General features: G+C 40.5%; 1 protein-coding gene across 1 annotated transcript in view; it reads left to right on the plus strand.

The window, feature by feature from the left end:
* The first annotated feature begins 1,165 nt into the window (after positions 1-1,165).
* Positions 1,166-16,390, plus strand: part of LOC144489690 (uncharacterized) — a 28,749-nt gene continuing 13,524 nt past the window's right edge. The window contains exons 1-5 of the mRNA XM_078207546.1: positions 1,166-1,269; positions 9,742-10,104; positions 10,823-11,182; positions 12,085-12,366; positions 13,063-13,150. Coding sequence (XP_078063672.1) covers positions 1,221-1,269; positions 9,742-10,104; positions 10,823-11,182; positions 12,085-12,366; positions 13,063-13,150 — 1,142 coding nt within the window. The 5' untranslated portion in view covers positions 1,166-1,220. The remainder of the gene's footprint in view (positions 1,270-9,741; positions 10,105-10,822; positions 11,183-12,084; positions 12,367-13,062; positions 13,151-16,390) is intronic.

Here is a 16,390-nt window from a genome sequence, read left to right on the forward strand (position 1 = left end):
GTGCCCATGCCCAGGGGGCACCGCCCCCTGCTGCCCGACCCCCCTGGGGAGCCCCGATTGCCCCCCTTTATTCTGGCGGGGTCTCCCGCTAGTCCCCTGAATGTGGGGAGGTAGTCAGAATCCCACCGGAATGAAGTACTCCTGGCGGGATGGGAGATTCAATCGGGACCTGAAAGATCCCGATAATGAGCTAATAAACATATTTCAAATACACGCAAAAAAGATTTACATTACTTACGTGCCTTCCCACTGGTTTCCAGTGTGGTCTGACCGGCTACTGTTTGCCGGCTCTGGGAGATGTGCATGCATTCCCGGCACATGCGCAAATCCCGGAACAAGGCCGGTGACGCGCATTTCCCACCCCGATCCGACAGAAAAGTTGTGGGTCACAATGGGAGAATTGTGGCCGACATTTCCAAATATATTCTGGGTTAATATCTATCCCTTGAATTGCTTTTAGTAATCCAGCTCATCTGATAATTATCAAATTGCTGTGACTAATTGACTAATCGATCTGCTGTAATGTTATTCACCGGCATCCAGGATTGGGAAGAGCAGAAATTTAAAGGAAATAAACCTTTGCTTTGAGGCTGGCTCCAAACCAAGTTTTTTTAAAAACAAAATAGATGTTCCCTGTTGGTACAAACACCATTTACCAAAGTTGGGCAACTTAGATGTTGCAATTATCAAAGCTAAAGAATGCTCAGTAATGTGTAAAGGTACAAACAGACTTGAGGTATAAAGGCTTGGTTTCTGTACCTAAATATGGTGTGAGGGACCAGATCAGAAACTCCAATATGTACAAATTGGTTGTGTTTACTAAACTTCAGAAGTGCTTCATCAGCTGCAAAGTGCATTGGGTAGGGCTGGTTAGCTCAGGTAGCTGGAGTGTGGTGCTTAATGCCAACAGCACAGTTTTAGTCACTGCACAGACTGAAATGGTTTTTGGGTCTGTCTCTTCTTGCCCCATTATGATATCATGGCATAGAGACATATGGAGAGCCATAGTTAGCAAACCTAGGACACTACGTGAAGACTGAGTGCATTGGAAAGTTATGGAAAATGCCCTGTAAATGCAGGTCTCTCTTTGGTCATGTTTCTGTAGCCAATGTCAGTAGGAAGAGTCTGCTGAGCCTATTGCCTTAATTTTTTCTCCTTTTTTTTAGGAACAACTATCTTCATGAAGAAAAAAAAGGGGGACATTTGGTGCAGTATATGCAATGATATTCCCATATTCATTAAGTATTCATCTTTTCAGACTTGTCTCAGGTAATACATGTTAATGGTGGCAACCTATTGTGTTAACAGGACAATATATCATTAAGTAAATTACACATGTAGATGTTACATTACCCTCCTAAAGAGTAAATCTCCCTGGTCTATTGGACTGAAATGACTTACCTGAGCCTTGATAGGATGTAGGCGCTGAATGGAAAACAAATGGTCAGAAACCTCCTTCACGTAGTGTTACTGTTGGAGTTGAAATTGACCAAATCGTATAGCTGACCGAGGGAATTTCACACTCCTTTAACCAGTGGATCCCTTGGTTCAATTGACACCCACTCTGCAGTGCCAACTCTCACCCCAACACCCAGCTGAGGCCCAAGCTGACCAGAGCCCCCCATCACACTGCAAGCCATTTCTCCTCTTGCAAGCCCAACTCACCATCCCTGCAGATCCAACCCAATCCCCTCTTCAATGGATATCAGACCTCACCTACCGTCCACACCCCTCTGAGGTCCACAGTCTGCCACAATGAATGAAGTATATTATCATCGGGGCACTCTGAATCATCGGATCTGTTAGACATCCGGACCCCTTGTGGGTCACAAAGGCAAATAAAAAGAAATTTTTATAAAAAAAGATTTATTGGCGCAAAAGTGGGGGTAAGGATTGCAACTTACCCACATTCAGCAGGTCCCGAAAAGGGCATGCTGATTATATAGAGTTTTAAAGAGTATCGGCGCAACGGTGTGGGTCGGAACAGCAACTTGTTGTGGGAAATTCACCACTTCGGAGTTAGACTTGGATGTTCAACAAAACAGTTTTATTCGGACAAAGCTTTGGGAGAAGCACTGCTACTCCGCAGTACTGGCAGCTACCTTCTCAACTACACAATGGTAGTTGAGCATCTTTTATACTTTTTAGATAATAGACAGTACAGATATTAGCCGTTAGCACATCGTTACAAGTTGAGTAGACAGATACGGACATCGACAGTTAACACATCATTGTACATAGAGTGGATACATTTATGTAGTTATGTCCTCTATCAATGACTGGTTTCGATATATACATTTATGTATTTATGTCCTCATCAGTGGCTGATCTTGTTATCAAACTCATTGTTCTGAGTCTGCTCGAATCTCAAGTCTTAAGGTGCCTCAAGGTCTGACCAGTTTCCTGCAGCAATTTAGACACTACACTCTTTGTGTAACTGTCTGTGCCCAAGTCAGTGCCTCTTAATGTCCCTTCCCAGAGTCCATTTTGTGTGCCAGGTAACCATTTTGTGTCCATCACTGTGATTTCAGCATAACATCCACATACAGCAGTTTCTGCAAGGACGCGCTGATTATACAGTGAAGGGTGCGTAAAACAGGAAACTAAGATAAAGGGAATTAGTTTCGCTGAGACAGTGGTGCAACAATGCCGCGCACTTATTAGTTCAAACAGATCATTTAAAAATACTGGAGAATTAAATGGTAGTCAAAAGACGGATAAGTTGTAAAATATAGAAGATACAACTTAAAGAAAAAGAGAAATAAGAATTAAATGGTAATTTAACAATGCAGAACTTGTAAAAAGATTATAAAGCATTTTTTGACCTTTGAGCTGGCTGTGTAAAAATGGCACATTGCCAAAGATTTCTGTAAACAAGCCAAGTTTGAAACAAGCAGAAAGTTAACCTATTCAGTCCTAAACAGGATGAATATTTGTGTTTTAAAATTTGCAGTAATTAATATGAATTGTTAATTCAAATGAAAATATAATAGGAAAGGGAGAGAATGTCTAGTGGAAATTACACAAAATAGAGTGGGTGGGGAAGTGTGAAGTTTGCGTTTGCCCCTATTGGATATTTCGTGATACCAGCTCCAACTAAATTAGGGCTATTCAACAATGGCAGTGACCTAACAGCATTTTGATTAGATTGTGAGGAGTGGAAGTTTAAAATCAGCAAACTAATCATGAGAATGAGATAAGTAGTGCAAAACGCAGAGTACATTTAGGTATAAATTTTAAATATGGGAAAGTTGAAAATCACAACAGAAAATCACAATAGAGGTGGGCTCAAAAGAGAATTAATTCAGCAGACTAAATAAACATTGAAGGAGATAAACAGGATGATTAATAGACATTAGAAAGTCCATATCACTAGCGTAGAAAGAATGTGTTAAAGCAAGCTACTTGAATACAACGATGTTATTTGAGATGAAGAATGAATAATCAAAATAAGTTACTACCTGGAATCAAATTGAAAGGTTTGATTTCTGTTTCAAAGATTTTATTATGTTTTCGAAGTCAGTTGCACAGCAGAGAAACTTCGTAAATTGTTAACTGCAAAATGACAATTGGCGCCCCAAGAGTCTGATGGTGATATGGATTTCTGGATGTATATAGAGATAGTGCTAGAAGGACAGAATTGTATCAAGTTAATTGATACGAGGACAACTATATCACTAACAGACTTGAATTTACCAACCATTGATCAAACAATAGAATAACATGGAGTTTCTGCGGGAGTTAAAGTCGCACTGCTCTGTATACCAACAATTTAAAAAATGGTCAAATCTGAATGTGTCAAAATAAAGAAGGAAGCATCCAAAGATGTGCGGGTTAGGTCGATTGGCCAGTTTAAAAATTGTCCCTGAGATGTGTAGTTAGAGGGATTAGCGGGTAAATATGTGGGGGTAGGGCCTGGGTGGGGTTGTGGTCGGTGCAGGCTCGATGGGCCGAATGGCCTCCTTCTGCACTGTAGGGTTTCTATGTTTCTATGTTTCATTCTGGGGATAGAGTTACTGTCTAGTTAGGGGCAATAAATGATGTCAGAACAGGAAACATCAAATGGCACCACATATTCAAACAGAATTAATAGGGAAAATGGAAGTGTTGTAGCATTTCTAGGTTCGCAGCATTTCAATCAGATTGGGAAAAGAGATCAATCTGGAAAAACGATGGCTGCACAATACCCTCGAATTTGGGCTAGAAATAAACAAGATTGTGGAAGTTTAAATGTCCCACCAGAAAAGATTCAGGGAGAGGTTCGAGCTGTTTGGGCACATGAGCGGCGCAGGCTTGGAGGGCCAAAGTGCTGTATTGTTCTTTGTTCTTTTGTTCTTTGTTCTGTTATCTTATCTTTGTTATCATGCAGTTGGAAAAACAAGGAGTAGTGACAAAGACAGTCTTCAACTAATTCACTAAAATGGCCGATTAAAAAAAACCAGACGGAAGTTGTAGGTTAATTGTGGATTACACATTTCTAAACAGATATGCAATATGGGCACACTCAATAGTTGTAAATCCAGCTAGTGATCTAATCACAATTGGGACAGAGCAAATGATTTTTACTGTACTAGATGTGGCCAAGAAAGAAATTCCAGAAGATCAAAAGAAGGCTTACCACAAGCACACACAGTGAAAGGAATGAGACAAGTGTTAGGATTGTTCAATTATTGTAGGAATTTTGTGGAAGATTATGCAATACTAGCAAAACCACTGCAAGATTTGATCAACAGAAAAAGGCTTAGTAGAGGAAAAGATAGATTGGAAAGACAAGGAAATATAGGCTTTTACTGACATAAATTCAGCCCGATCTAAGGCTTCAGGATTACCAAATCTCAGTAAATCATTTCACATTTTTTGTCAAGAAAGTGATGGAATACAAGCAGCTGTGATCAAAGTTCAAGCACACAAACGAATCACTAGAAAGGACCAAGAAGGGAATTACAAAGCAGATTTAGCAGCTAAAAGATTATTAGAACAAAAGTTAGAGGAAACCCAATTAACTGATATAGCTGCTATACAAACCAAAGATGACACTGAATTAGACATAAAACAGATTCAAGAACAGATCTCAGATGAAGAGAAAAATAGATGGAAAGAATTGGGAGGAAAGAAAGAATGGGATGGAATATGGAGGAAAGATAAGATAATAATAGCTCTGGAAGCAATACACCAAACACTGAATTTATATCATGGAGTAGCACACACTAGCAGAGATAAAATGACCACCTAATTAAGAATTGATGCTGGTGGAAGGGTATGGAGAAATGATCACCAAGTTCTGCAAAAATGCATTCAGCGTGCTCAAATAGAACCAGGACGACATTGCAAAATAAAAATGGAAAACCAACCCAGACCCAAGGGACCATGGGAAAACATACAAATGAACTTCACAGGACCTTTACCAAGGAAGAAAGGGAAAAGTTATTGTTCAGTGATTATTGATCAAATCATTCGATGGGTAGAAGCATTCCCATATAAAGATGCAACAGCTAAAACTGTGGCTTTGATATTAGCCAATAAAATCATACCCTGATGGGGGACGCAATTACAATTGGTCTCAGATCAGGGAACTCACTTCACTGGGAGAGTTCTGAGAGAAGTATGTAGAATGTTAGGAATTAAACAGAAATTTCATTTACCATATCATCCACAGAACATTGGAAAACAGTTTCGCTAAAGCCATATTAGAAGGAGGAAATAATTGGGTGCAGGCTTTACCTGCAATTCTAATAAGACAAAGAGCTACTCCATCTCGAGGAACAGGATTAACTCCATTTGAACTGATGAGAGGTAGAGCAATGCATCTCCCAGAAGATGTTATCACAGCGGGAGGGGAGTTAATATGTGGAAAAGAAGCAGTCTATCAATACATGAGAGGCTTAATAACCCAATTACATTCCTTTAAAAAATAAGTAGTAATTCAACAACAATATAAAGATTGGATGAAATTAGCTGAGAAAAAAAATCCAAATTTACCAACTGCAGGATATAGGGTTATGGTACAATTAATGTCTTTAAAAAAAGGGATTTAAGCACTAAATGGGAGGGGCTATTTGAAATAATCATTGCAGGAGAAACATGTACTTTGGTTGATGAAAAACATGGTCCTAGATGGCGACACTAGACACAGTTTACCTCAAGGATTAAATTAGTAATTAGTAAATTAGCAAAAAGAATCTGGATAAATTTGTATAAAAATGTTTTAGACTTTTTAGTCTAATCAGATGGTATAGTAAAGCAATCTAGAAAATGTTTAAATTTATGATTATTGATTCTAATTGCGAGGCCTTAGGACCATATTATGTGTAAAATTACAGAATTGTATATACAAAAAAAATCAACCATCCATTGAAGAAAAAAAACATCAATGAATAACAAGCTAGAACAATCTTGGGACAAGGAACAAAAACAGAGCATGGTTATAATAAGCACATTGCTGTTATTGACATATACACAATTTGAGTAATAACAAATGATAAAAAAATTCTATTACATCTTATAATAATATGTATGTTTTGTATAGTGCAAGTAGATTATCAGGAGTTTAACAGAAACACTTATCTGTATTTGGTGTACACTTAAGCTAGAACAGCTGATGTATCTAACTGTTGGGTATGTACTCATCTACCAATTAATGCGGGGAAGAGGTTTCCTTTGCAAACAATCCCTTTAAGGTGGAAGGAATTAATGATATGGGATCAATTAACCCAATTATTCAGGAAACCTAGAGGAAGGATAGTAGGATTTACAAAGGAGTGTGAAAGTGTAGATTTTTTACTTGAATAGATACTCACCTGAATTCAAATGAGCACCCAATTTGATTCTAATTGATACAGGATTAGAGGAACAAGGAATCTTATGCATCAAGGTGATCAGGGAAGCATAGATATTGGGATGAGTAAATTAAATCTACACCATAGACGTCCGGAGCAGGATTTGCTTAAGCCCACCGGAGGATCATCACAAGTGCAACATTCAATATACCCAACACTTAATGGATTTGTGGAAACAAAGCTTACCAAGGGCTGCCCAACGGTTGGAAAGGAGTTTGTTACTTAGAATATGTAGTTCCACAATTTACCACACTGATCAATTACCAGAGGAAACTACCAGATGTCGATGTACTGCGGTGGGCATAGACTATTTCTTTGGAATAATGGTGCCAGGATATTCAAATATAAGACTGACAATAGAATTGGAAAATATTGCTTATCTTAGAAAGGGTAGCTAATGACACGGCTACTGCTTTATCACAAATCAATGATGAAATGGTAGCAATCTGTACAGTTGTGTGGCGTTGGACTTCATTCTTGTAGCAAGAGGAGGAACATGCACTTAGATTGGATCAAAATGCTGCTCCTACATACCAGGTATTTTGGAGAATAACACCAATCTGGTGACTCATTTTCGGATGGAGGTCAAGAAGTTAGAAAAACCAGAGCCATTCTCTCTGGAAAAATGGACAACAAGATAGGTCGGAATATTGGGAAAGAACATATTAATCGGAGCTACATATCTTTTTGTTTATTTACTGATGATTATTGTGACTATATTGCTACTCAAATGTTGTTGCTCGTCCACAAGCCAGACCGTTGCAAGAACAGCATCGATCAAGGAAGAGAAGAAAGAAATAGCAATGACTTCAACTTCTTTAGATGCTCCAACTTATGATAATGAATTCACTAGAGCATCCTTTTAAAACAAGAACTTTTAACAATTATTACTTTATGAGCATCAATAAAGAATCAGTTAAAGATGCTTTAACACGTTGATTATAAAGGAAATACTTAGGTAGGATAGGGTAGATTACATTAATAGAGTTTTTAGACACAATTTTAGCCTTGTATTGCTGTTACCCAATACGGCCAACAGGGGGAACTGTAGTTGAGAATTCTGATTAATTCTAAATACCCAACATGAGGATAATTAGCAGTTAATGGGTGCGATTTTACCAAATCGGGACTAAGTGCTGGGTGCAGCCGTAAATCAGACCCGCGCCCGGCAGCCCTGCTCCAGCGCCCCCATACGCCTTTTTTCGGCGTGGGTCTAGTGGGCGGGGCCTAGCGCATTTGCATCTGTCGGAGCGCCGAACTGCGCATGGGCCGTTCGGGAAGAATCTGACAGAACGCGCCCGGGCACAAAACAAAAAGCAGAGAGCGGAGAGAGCCTCTGTGCCGTTCATCCTCTGGTCGGGGGGGGGGGGGTGGCGGGATGGGAGGGGGGTGGGAGTGTGACTTATCATTCCCTGGGAGGGGGAAGAGGGGGTGTGACGGATCATTCCCTGGGAGGGGGGAGAGGGGGTGTGACAGATCATTCCCTGGGGGGGGGGGGGGAGGGGGGAGAGGGGGTGTGACAGATCATTCCCTGGGGGGGGGGGGGGGGCGCGTGGAGAGGGGGTGTCACATCTCATTCCCTGGGGAGGGGAGCAGAGAGGGTGTAGCGTCTCATTCTCTTGGGGGGTGGAGAGGGGGTGTGACGTCACATTCCCTGGGGGGGGGAGGAGAGGGGGTGTGACGTCACATTCCCTGGGAGGGGGGGGAGGAGAGGGGGTGTGACGTCTCATCCTCTGGTCGGGGGGTTCCGCTGTGTGTCTGATCCCTCCTGGCACCATCACTGGTTTTTGATACTACCATTTCAATGTTTTAATAACTGAACAAACTTTTTTTGCCTTTGTGAAATGAAATGTTTAATGAAAAGATTCAGTCTTTAAATTAATTATGCCACCTAAAAGAATTTCCCACAATAATGGCCTGATGGGACACTCACTTATGGTTGCACAATATTAGCACCATGCATGACTCCTCAGATACTGAAGCAGTCCATGTCCAAATTCAGCAAGACCCTGGAGAATATCCAGGCGTGGGCTGACAAAATGCAAGGAATATTCGCATCACACAAGTGCCACATGATGTTCTCCAACAAGAGAGAATCTTAACCATCACCCCTTGACATTCTCTGGTATTCCATTGCTGAATCCCCCACTATCAACATCCTGAGGGATTACCATTGAGCAGAAACTGAACTGGACTAGCCAATAAATGTGGCTACAAGAGTAGGCCAGAGGCTAGGAACCCTTCAGCGAGTAACTGACCTCCATCTCCCAAAACAATGTCCACCATCTACAAGACATAAGTGAGGAGTGTGATGGAATACTCCCACTTGCCTGGATGGGTGCAGCTCCAACAACACTCAAGAAGCTTGACACCATCCAGGACAAAGCAGCCCACTTGATTAATACCCATCTACAAATATTTACTCCTTCCACCACCAACACACTGTGGCAGCAGTGTGTATTATCTACAAGATGCACTGCAGAACTCACACCTTCGTTCCTTGACGGGGTAGACAGCATCCTTCAAACCCCTGACCACTACCAGCTAGAAGGGTAAGGGGAGCAGAGGGGAGCAGACACATGGGAATAATGTGACCTGGAAGTTCTTATCCAAACCACTCATCAACCTGACCGGGAAATATATTGCCGTTCCTTGACTGTTGCTGGGTCAAAATCCTGGGACTCCCTCTCTAATAGCACTGTGTGTGTACCTAGATGACACTGGAATGGTTCAAGAAGACAGCTCACACCACCTTCCCAAGGGCAATTATAGATGGGGAAAATATGCTGGCCTAATCAGTGACACCCACAAAGGAATTTTTAAAAATTATTTAAAAATTAAAAATATTGTTCTTTGTTCAGCAACAAAAAAATTGATGTGTACAATCTATGCTTGTGTTTCCCAGTATTCCATTTGTTTGCAGTGAGTGGAGAAACATTACTCGCCAGACCTGATACCATCACAAGCGGCCTTGCAGGAGAACCAGTCCTGTTCCCTATACAGCACCAAAGCAGAGACGATCAGTATAATGTAACATTTAGATCAAGATTTCCACAAACCATTGAGATTTTAACATGGAAATCGAATAATCCAGAGAATCTATACCTTGTGCACCCACTGTATCAACACAGAGTTGGAATCCAGAGGGATTGTGTGGTGCTGTATAATGTCCAGGTTAATGACACTGGAGAATATGAAATGCACATAGACTACAATGGAACAGAGCTGAGAAAACATGATGGAAATACTTTCAGGTTGCCAGTATTTGGTAAGTGCCCAGATTGTTATTGCTGCAGCTAAACTGCTCAAATCATATAGTTTACCAGCACAGTGTGAAATTCAATCTCTAATAACAAATGAACCTTTCCAGCTCTCAACAGGCATCCTTTGACTTTGTCGACAGATTACTGAGTCTGTTGCAGAAAATCAAGTAAGAAGTTTAACAACACCAGGTTAAAGTCCAACAGGTTTATTTGGTAGCAAAAGCCACACAAGCTTTCGGAGCTCTAAGCCCCTTCTTCAGGTGAGTGGAAATTCACTCTTGGCTGTCTTGTCTGGAGACAATACACATCTCTTTAGCCTGTCTTGATGCTCTCTCCACTCACGTTGTTTTGTTTCTTAAAGACTTGATTAGTTGTAAGTATTCGCATTCCAACCATTATTCATGTAAATTGAGTCTGTGTCTTTATAAGCTCTGTTTGTGAACAGAATTCCCACTCACCTGAAGAAGGGGCTTAGAGCTCCGAAAGCTTGTGTGGCTTTTGCTACCAAATAAACCTGTTGGACTTTAACATGGTGTTGTTAAACATCTTACTGTGTTTACCCCAGTCCAACGCCGGCATCTCCACAGCAGAAAATCAAGCCATCCTACTCTCGTATCAAACTGAACCTCAAAAAAACCCTTTACCTGCCTTTCCCCTCCAACCTCACTCAATACAGCTAACAACTAAAAATTAATATGTGCAATTTATGTTTGTGTTTTCCAGTATTCTATTTGTTTGTGGTATATAGAGAAGCATTGCGCATCAGACCTGATACCATCACTAATGCCACTGCAGGAGAACAGGTCCTGTTCCCTGTACAACATCAAGGCACTGATCCATATGATGTTACCTTTAGTTTGAAATTTCCGGTGCCCTTTAAGATTTTAACATGGAAATCGAATAAACCAGAGAAGCTGCACATTGTGCATCCACTGTATCAACACAGAGTTGGAGTCTACAGAGGTTTTGTGGTGCTGAATGATGTCCATGTTAATGATACTGGAGAATATGAAATACACATTGACTACTATGGGACAGAGCTGAAAAACCGTGATCAAATTACATTCAGGATGCATGTATTTGGTAAGTGTTCAATACTGGAACGTCTGCTAGCTTTGAGGATTTACTGGAAGCAATATAACAATATAAAAACAGCTTTTCATTGAGGCCTGAAAGGACACATGATGTAAATAGTTTTTGATCAATTTTAAATAGATTTTGTTTTAAATAAACAACTGGATCAATACCTCCACATAATGTCACTAATGCAGTCTATACACTTATATCAACATTTTATTTGCAGCATACTTAAAGAACTAGTTTCACATTAATACCCCTCTGAATCTACTGATCTAACCAGATTTCTCCACAGGAACTTCTGAATTCAGCACAACCCACTGAAGGTCCAGTGGCCTTCAGATCTCTGTACCCCACCCCAGCCTTTCCCCCCGAGAGCCTGATCACCCTGTGTGCCAGCAGCCCATCTTCTGACCACCACCTCCGCTCCCCCCCCACCCCCCACCCCCATCAATGGAAATATTTATTTAGCAATCAAATATAGTCTCAATAACCAGCAACATTTCCTGCCACTGTTTTCAGACAAACGGGGTTCTGCATAACAATTTGTACACAAAATCAGAAACTACTTGAATTCAATTCCTGCACTTCATCCCATCTGCATTTTTCACGAGCTGATTTGGATTATTATGAAAATTCGAACAGTATCGTCCCATTATATCTTACATAATCCATAAACTGGATGCATTTGTGAAGCACAAACACAAGACAGGTGTTAATATCAGGATTTCTATTATATTGTAACTTCAGGTTTTAACATTAGCTTGTCTAAAATACAAAACAAATGGAAATATTTTCATTTGTATTCTGGTTTATTACATCACTCAGAAATAACTCACATCTAAAATGAATTACTCTAAAGTGTAATGACTGTGTTGTATGGGTTAATTATTATCTGTTTATTTCAGAACCAGTTTCCCAACCTGTTACAGCGATTCTTGGTAACTGTGCAAGTTCACCAAACATCACTTTGAGCTGCTCTGTCTCCAATGGAACAAATGTCACGATTCACTGGGAAAGCGTGTCCATTTCTGGAGTTCTCCATGAGACGTATGGTGGGACCGTGCTTGTGACCGACTGTGCAACTGAAAAGGAGCAACAGGTGTACAGATGCATTGCAGAAAATCCAGTCAGTAATGCAACCAGTGACCCAGTGATTGTCAGTCGATATAATGGAGCCAATATTAAGGGTGAGAAATTGGATAAGTTATCTAAACTATAACAGCAACGGTTTTATTTGTAGTTTTCCTTCACAGTAATTTAGCTGAGAATGTGGAGTGATAATGTTCTGATGCAAATATTCCTCTATTTTCATGTCTAATGCAACAGCCAAATTGCTGACATCTGTAGATGGGGGTACAACAACAATAACCTGCATTTATAAAGCACCTTAAACATAATAATAGATTCCAGTGTACCTAGATTACATTTGTAACTTTAGGAAAGATGTCTAGTACATAGAGATATTGCAGTCGCAATTATAAAAGATGATGTCATGGATAAGATCTTTTAATTATGAAAGGGGTGAGAGAATCTGGAGCTGTTTTCTTTAGAAGAGGAAAGAAGATTTGACAGTAAAGTTCAAAATCATGATGTGATTTGATAAATCAGGAAGAACTGTTTCCACTCATCAATTAGGACATAAATTTGTCATTGATAGAGTAGGAGATTTGTTATCTGTAAGTTTTTTGGATGTGGGATACCTCACTGTAATCATTTGTAGAAGCAGAATACAGAAAGGATTTTAAATGAATCGTGGATGAATGTTGAAAAAAAAAACGTTATGGGAAAACGAATAAGTAGGTAGTTCTCTCTGAGAGCAGGGTTGGGTATAATGAGCTTGGTGTTCTCCTCCTGTTTCATAGAATACCATCCATCTGTTTTAGGTAAAAGAAACCGTTTGATGGTTCTGGTCCATTTGGGGATGGCAGTTCTGATGGTAATCACTGTGTCGCTCATTCTCAAGTTCAAACAGTAAGTGCCACATTTCAAATTAGTATAAACCATAGAAAAGTGCAAAGATACTATCCAGTGATCTGTTACTTCGCTGTGTATTTGTAGAGAAACTGTATGATTTTAGTGTAAAAATGTTTACCAATGAAAGGAGTTGAATTACTGCTGAGCAAAAGAAAACATGAAGAGGTTATCATGTTGGGATATATTTTTTGCTTTCCAGCGATGGTCTAGTCCTGAGTTCCTAAGTACACAAAGCTTTAGGTCGCACTATGGAAACCTGTCAATATACTTGATAAATTAGAAACATAGAAGATAGGAGCAGGAGGAGGCCATTTGGCCCTTCGAGCCTGCTCCGCCATTCATTACGATCATGGCTGATCATCCAACTCAATAGCCTAATTCGGCTTTTTCCCCATAACCTTTGATCTCATTCGCCCCAAGTTCTATATCCAGCCACCTCTTGAATACATTCAATGTTTTGGCATCAACTACTTCCTGTGGTAATGAATTCCACAGGCTCACCACTCTTTGGATGAAGAAATGTCTACTTACCTCCATCCTAAATGCTCAACCCTGAATCCTCAGACTGTGACCCCTGGTTCAGGATTCCCCCACCAGCGGGAATATCCTCCCTGCATCTACCCTATCTAGTCCTATTAGAATTTTATAAGTCTCTATGAGATCCCCCTCATTCATCTGAACTCCAGCAAAAACAATCCTAACCTAGTCAATGTTTCCTCATTCATCAGTCCCCCATCGCCAGGATCAGCCTGATGAACCTTTGCTGCACTCCCTTGAGAGCAAGAACATCCTTCCTCAGAAAAGGAGACCAAAACTGTACACAATATTCTAGGTATGGCCTCACCAAGGCCCTGTATAATTGCAACAACACATCCCTGCTCCTATACTCAAAACCTCTCGCAATGAAGGCCAACATACCATTTGCCTTCTTTACCGCCTGCTTACCTTCAGTGACTGGTGCACAAGGACACCCAGGTCCCACTGCACACTCCCCTCTTCCAATTTGCAGCCATCCAGGTAGTAATCTGCCTTCTTGTTTTTGCTTCCAAAGTGAATAACCTCACATTTATCCAAATTATACTGCATCTGCCATTGATTAGCCCACTCACCCAACCTGTCCAGATCATTCTGAAGGATCTCTGCATCCTCATCACAGTTCACTCTCCCACCCAACTTGGTATCATCTGCAAACTTTGAGATGTTGCATTTTGGTTCCCTTGGCGTAGTTTGGCTGGAATAATGTGCTGGAGTTATTTTGCATGATTCAAGAATCACTGTTTCCCTCAAGGAGAGTTCTTTATAACGATAACTTAGCAGTGGGAAAATTAGCTTCTTTTGAACAAATCTATTTTTGACTGACCAGAGCTGTAGGCAGAATCTTCCACTCCCACCAGCAGCAGGAATCGTGACGGTCAGAGGTACAGGATTTGGCAGGGAGCCAAAAATCTGTTTCACGGTGGCAGGCAATTTAGTTTGGAATCTTGTTTCCTGACTTTCTTCACAGCTTAAATTTGGATCACGTACTCCACAGAGCTGTGTTGGGAACCCCCTATTTTCATTTCCTGAATGCTTATTAAATTGCTAACATGCCAGATCATCGTCCTGCTCAAAATTAAGTGCCCAGCCAGAGGAAATTTAGAACAGTTATTTTCATGACTGTATATAAGTGGCATGCACTAGTCAGGTAGACTTCCTTGGACTTTAGTTCACTAAATGCTGCTTTCACTTCCTGTTACACCATCATAGAGATTTCAAGCTACATAAACGTGGAGCGCAGCGGAGAGTGAGATCAAGGCAAGACTTGTGGATGCATTCAGGGAGCAGAGTGGCAGATTGAATGGCTGTTCAGGTGCAGTTTACATGTGGCGTCCAGTTGTTGGAGCCAATGAGGTAACAACTGGGTGGGCCACTAACTGCTCATGCTGTGACAAAATTCGATCTGATCCTCGTAGATGCATAATTAATTAGCTGAACAGCAAGATCTTGTGGGTTCAATCGCCCAGCTGTCCAGCAGACTTCACTCCAACTTCTGTTCTCACCACTGGACTTAGTCTCCAGAATGGAAAATGTCTTTACAATAAAAATAAACCAATGCAAAATTTGTAATCAAAACCAACTAATATGCAAGGTGGGTGAATGGTGATGGCCAGGCCTAGTGCTACTATCCATTGTATCATTGTGCCTGAGATACAATCCTGTCAAATCCACTTTGTTCGTCCCTTCTTCAAAAACCGGAGCTCTGGGGAATATTGAACCAGCTTAGTACAAAGCGAGACAGTGGCTGAGGTCAGGTCATGGATATGATGGAACAGTTTCAAAGCAAGAAATTTTTCTTGTGGCTGATGGGACAGTTTTATTGAGATACTGACTACATTGGACAAAGTGGCCCCAGGTTCAATATGAAACCTGTGTGAGTTACTCTGGCAGTAATGGTGTAACTAGCAGGTTGTTCATTACTGCCTTAGGGATGGGAAAGAAGGATTTTACCAAACCAAACTTAAAAGATGGAATGAAAAGTTGGAAAATTTAAATTTCTTAAGGTTTGGATTTTATGAAAACAGGATTAAATAATTGAGATACAATTGTAATTTTTTTATAAATACAGTAATTTTGAAAAAAGGGAATTTTATGGTATGCTTATGGCACAATTTGTTAGCCCATGCAGGCCCATCACGCTTTTAATAAATGCCTTCCTGTTTTCCAACTTTTCCCAAAAACACAGAAGGAAGATGAAGGGGGGCAAATAGTTGTGGTGTATTAGCATTTCGAGACGAAGATGCTACATGTTAAACAGACGGGATTTTTATAATTTTCATATCCATCTTGCAGAATTCCCACGTGTTCATGAGGAAATAAATCATTGGAATTTAAAGAATGATGATCTGCGCAAACACGAGTGGTATAAATGTATTTGTTTTTGTTAAACACTCATAGGCCTTGAACAACATTGTATACATTTGGTTCATTACTGTTTAACATTAAAGGGGTCATATGGGGCTTTCCATGGTAAGGCTGAAGATACTGTTTTATCATTTTTTATTAATTTATTTAAGGAATGTGAGTGCTGTTGGCAAGGCCCCTGAAGGCTTGTTCCAAGAGTCAACCAAATTGCTGTGGGTCTGGAGTCACATGTAGGTCAGACCAGATAAGGATGACAGATTCGATTCTCTAAAGGACATTTAACCAAATGAAGTTTTATGACAAACAACGATGGCTTCATTGTCGCCATCACTGAGA

The sequence above is a fragment of the Mustelus asterias genome, unplaced genomic scaffold (genome assembly GCF_964213995.1).
Source record: "Mustelus asterias unplaced genomic scaffold, sMusAst1.hap1.1 HAP1_SCAFFOLD_2440, whole genome shotgun sequence".
Taxonomy (NCBI): domain Eukaryota; kingdom Metazoa; phylum Chordata; class Chondrichthyes; order Carcharhiniformes; family Triakidae; genus Mustelus; species Mustelus asterias.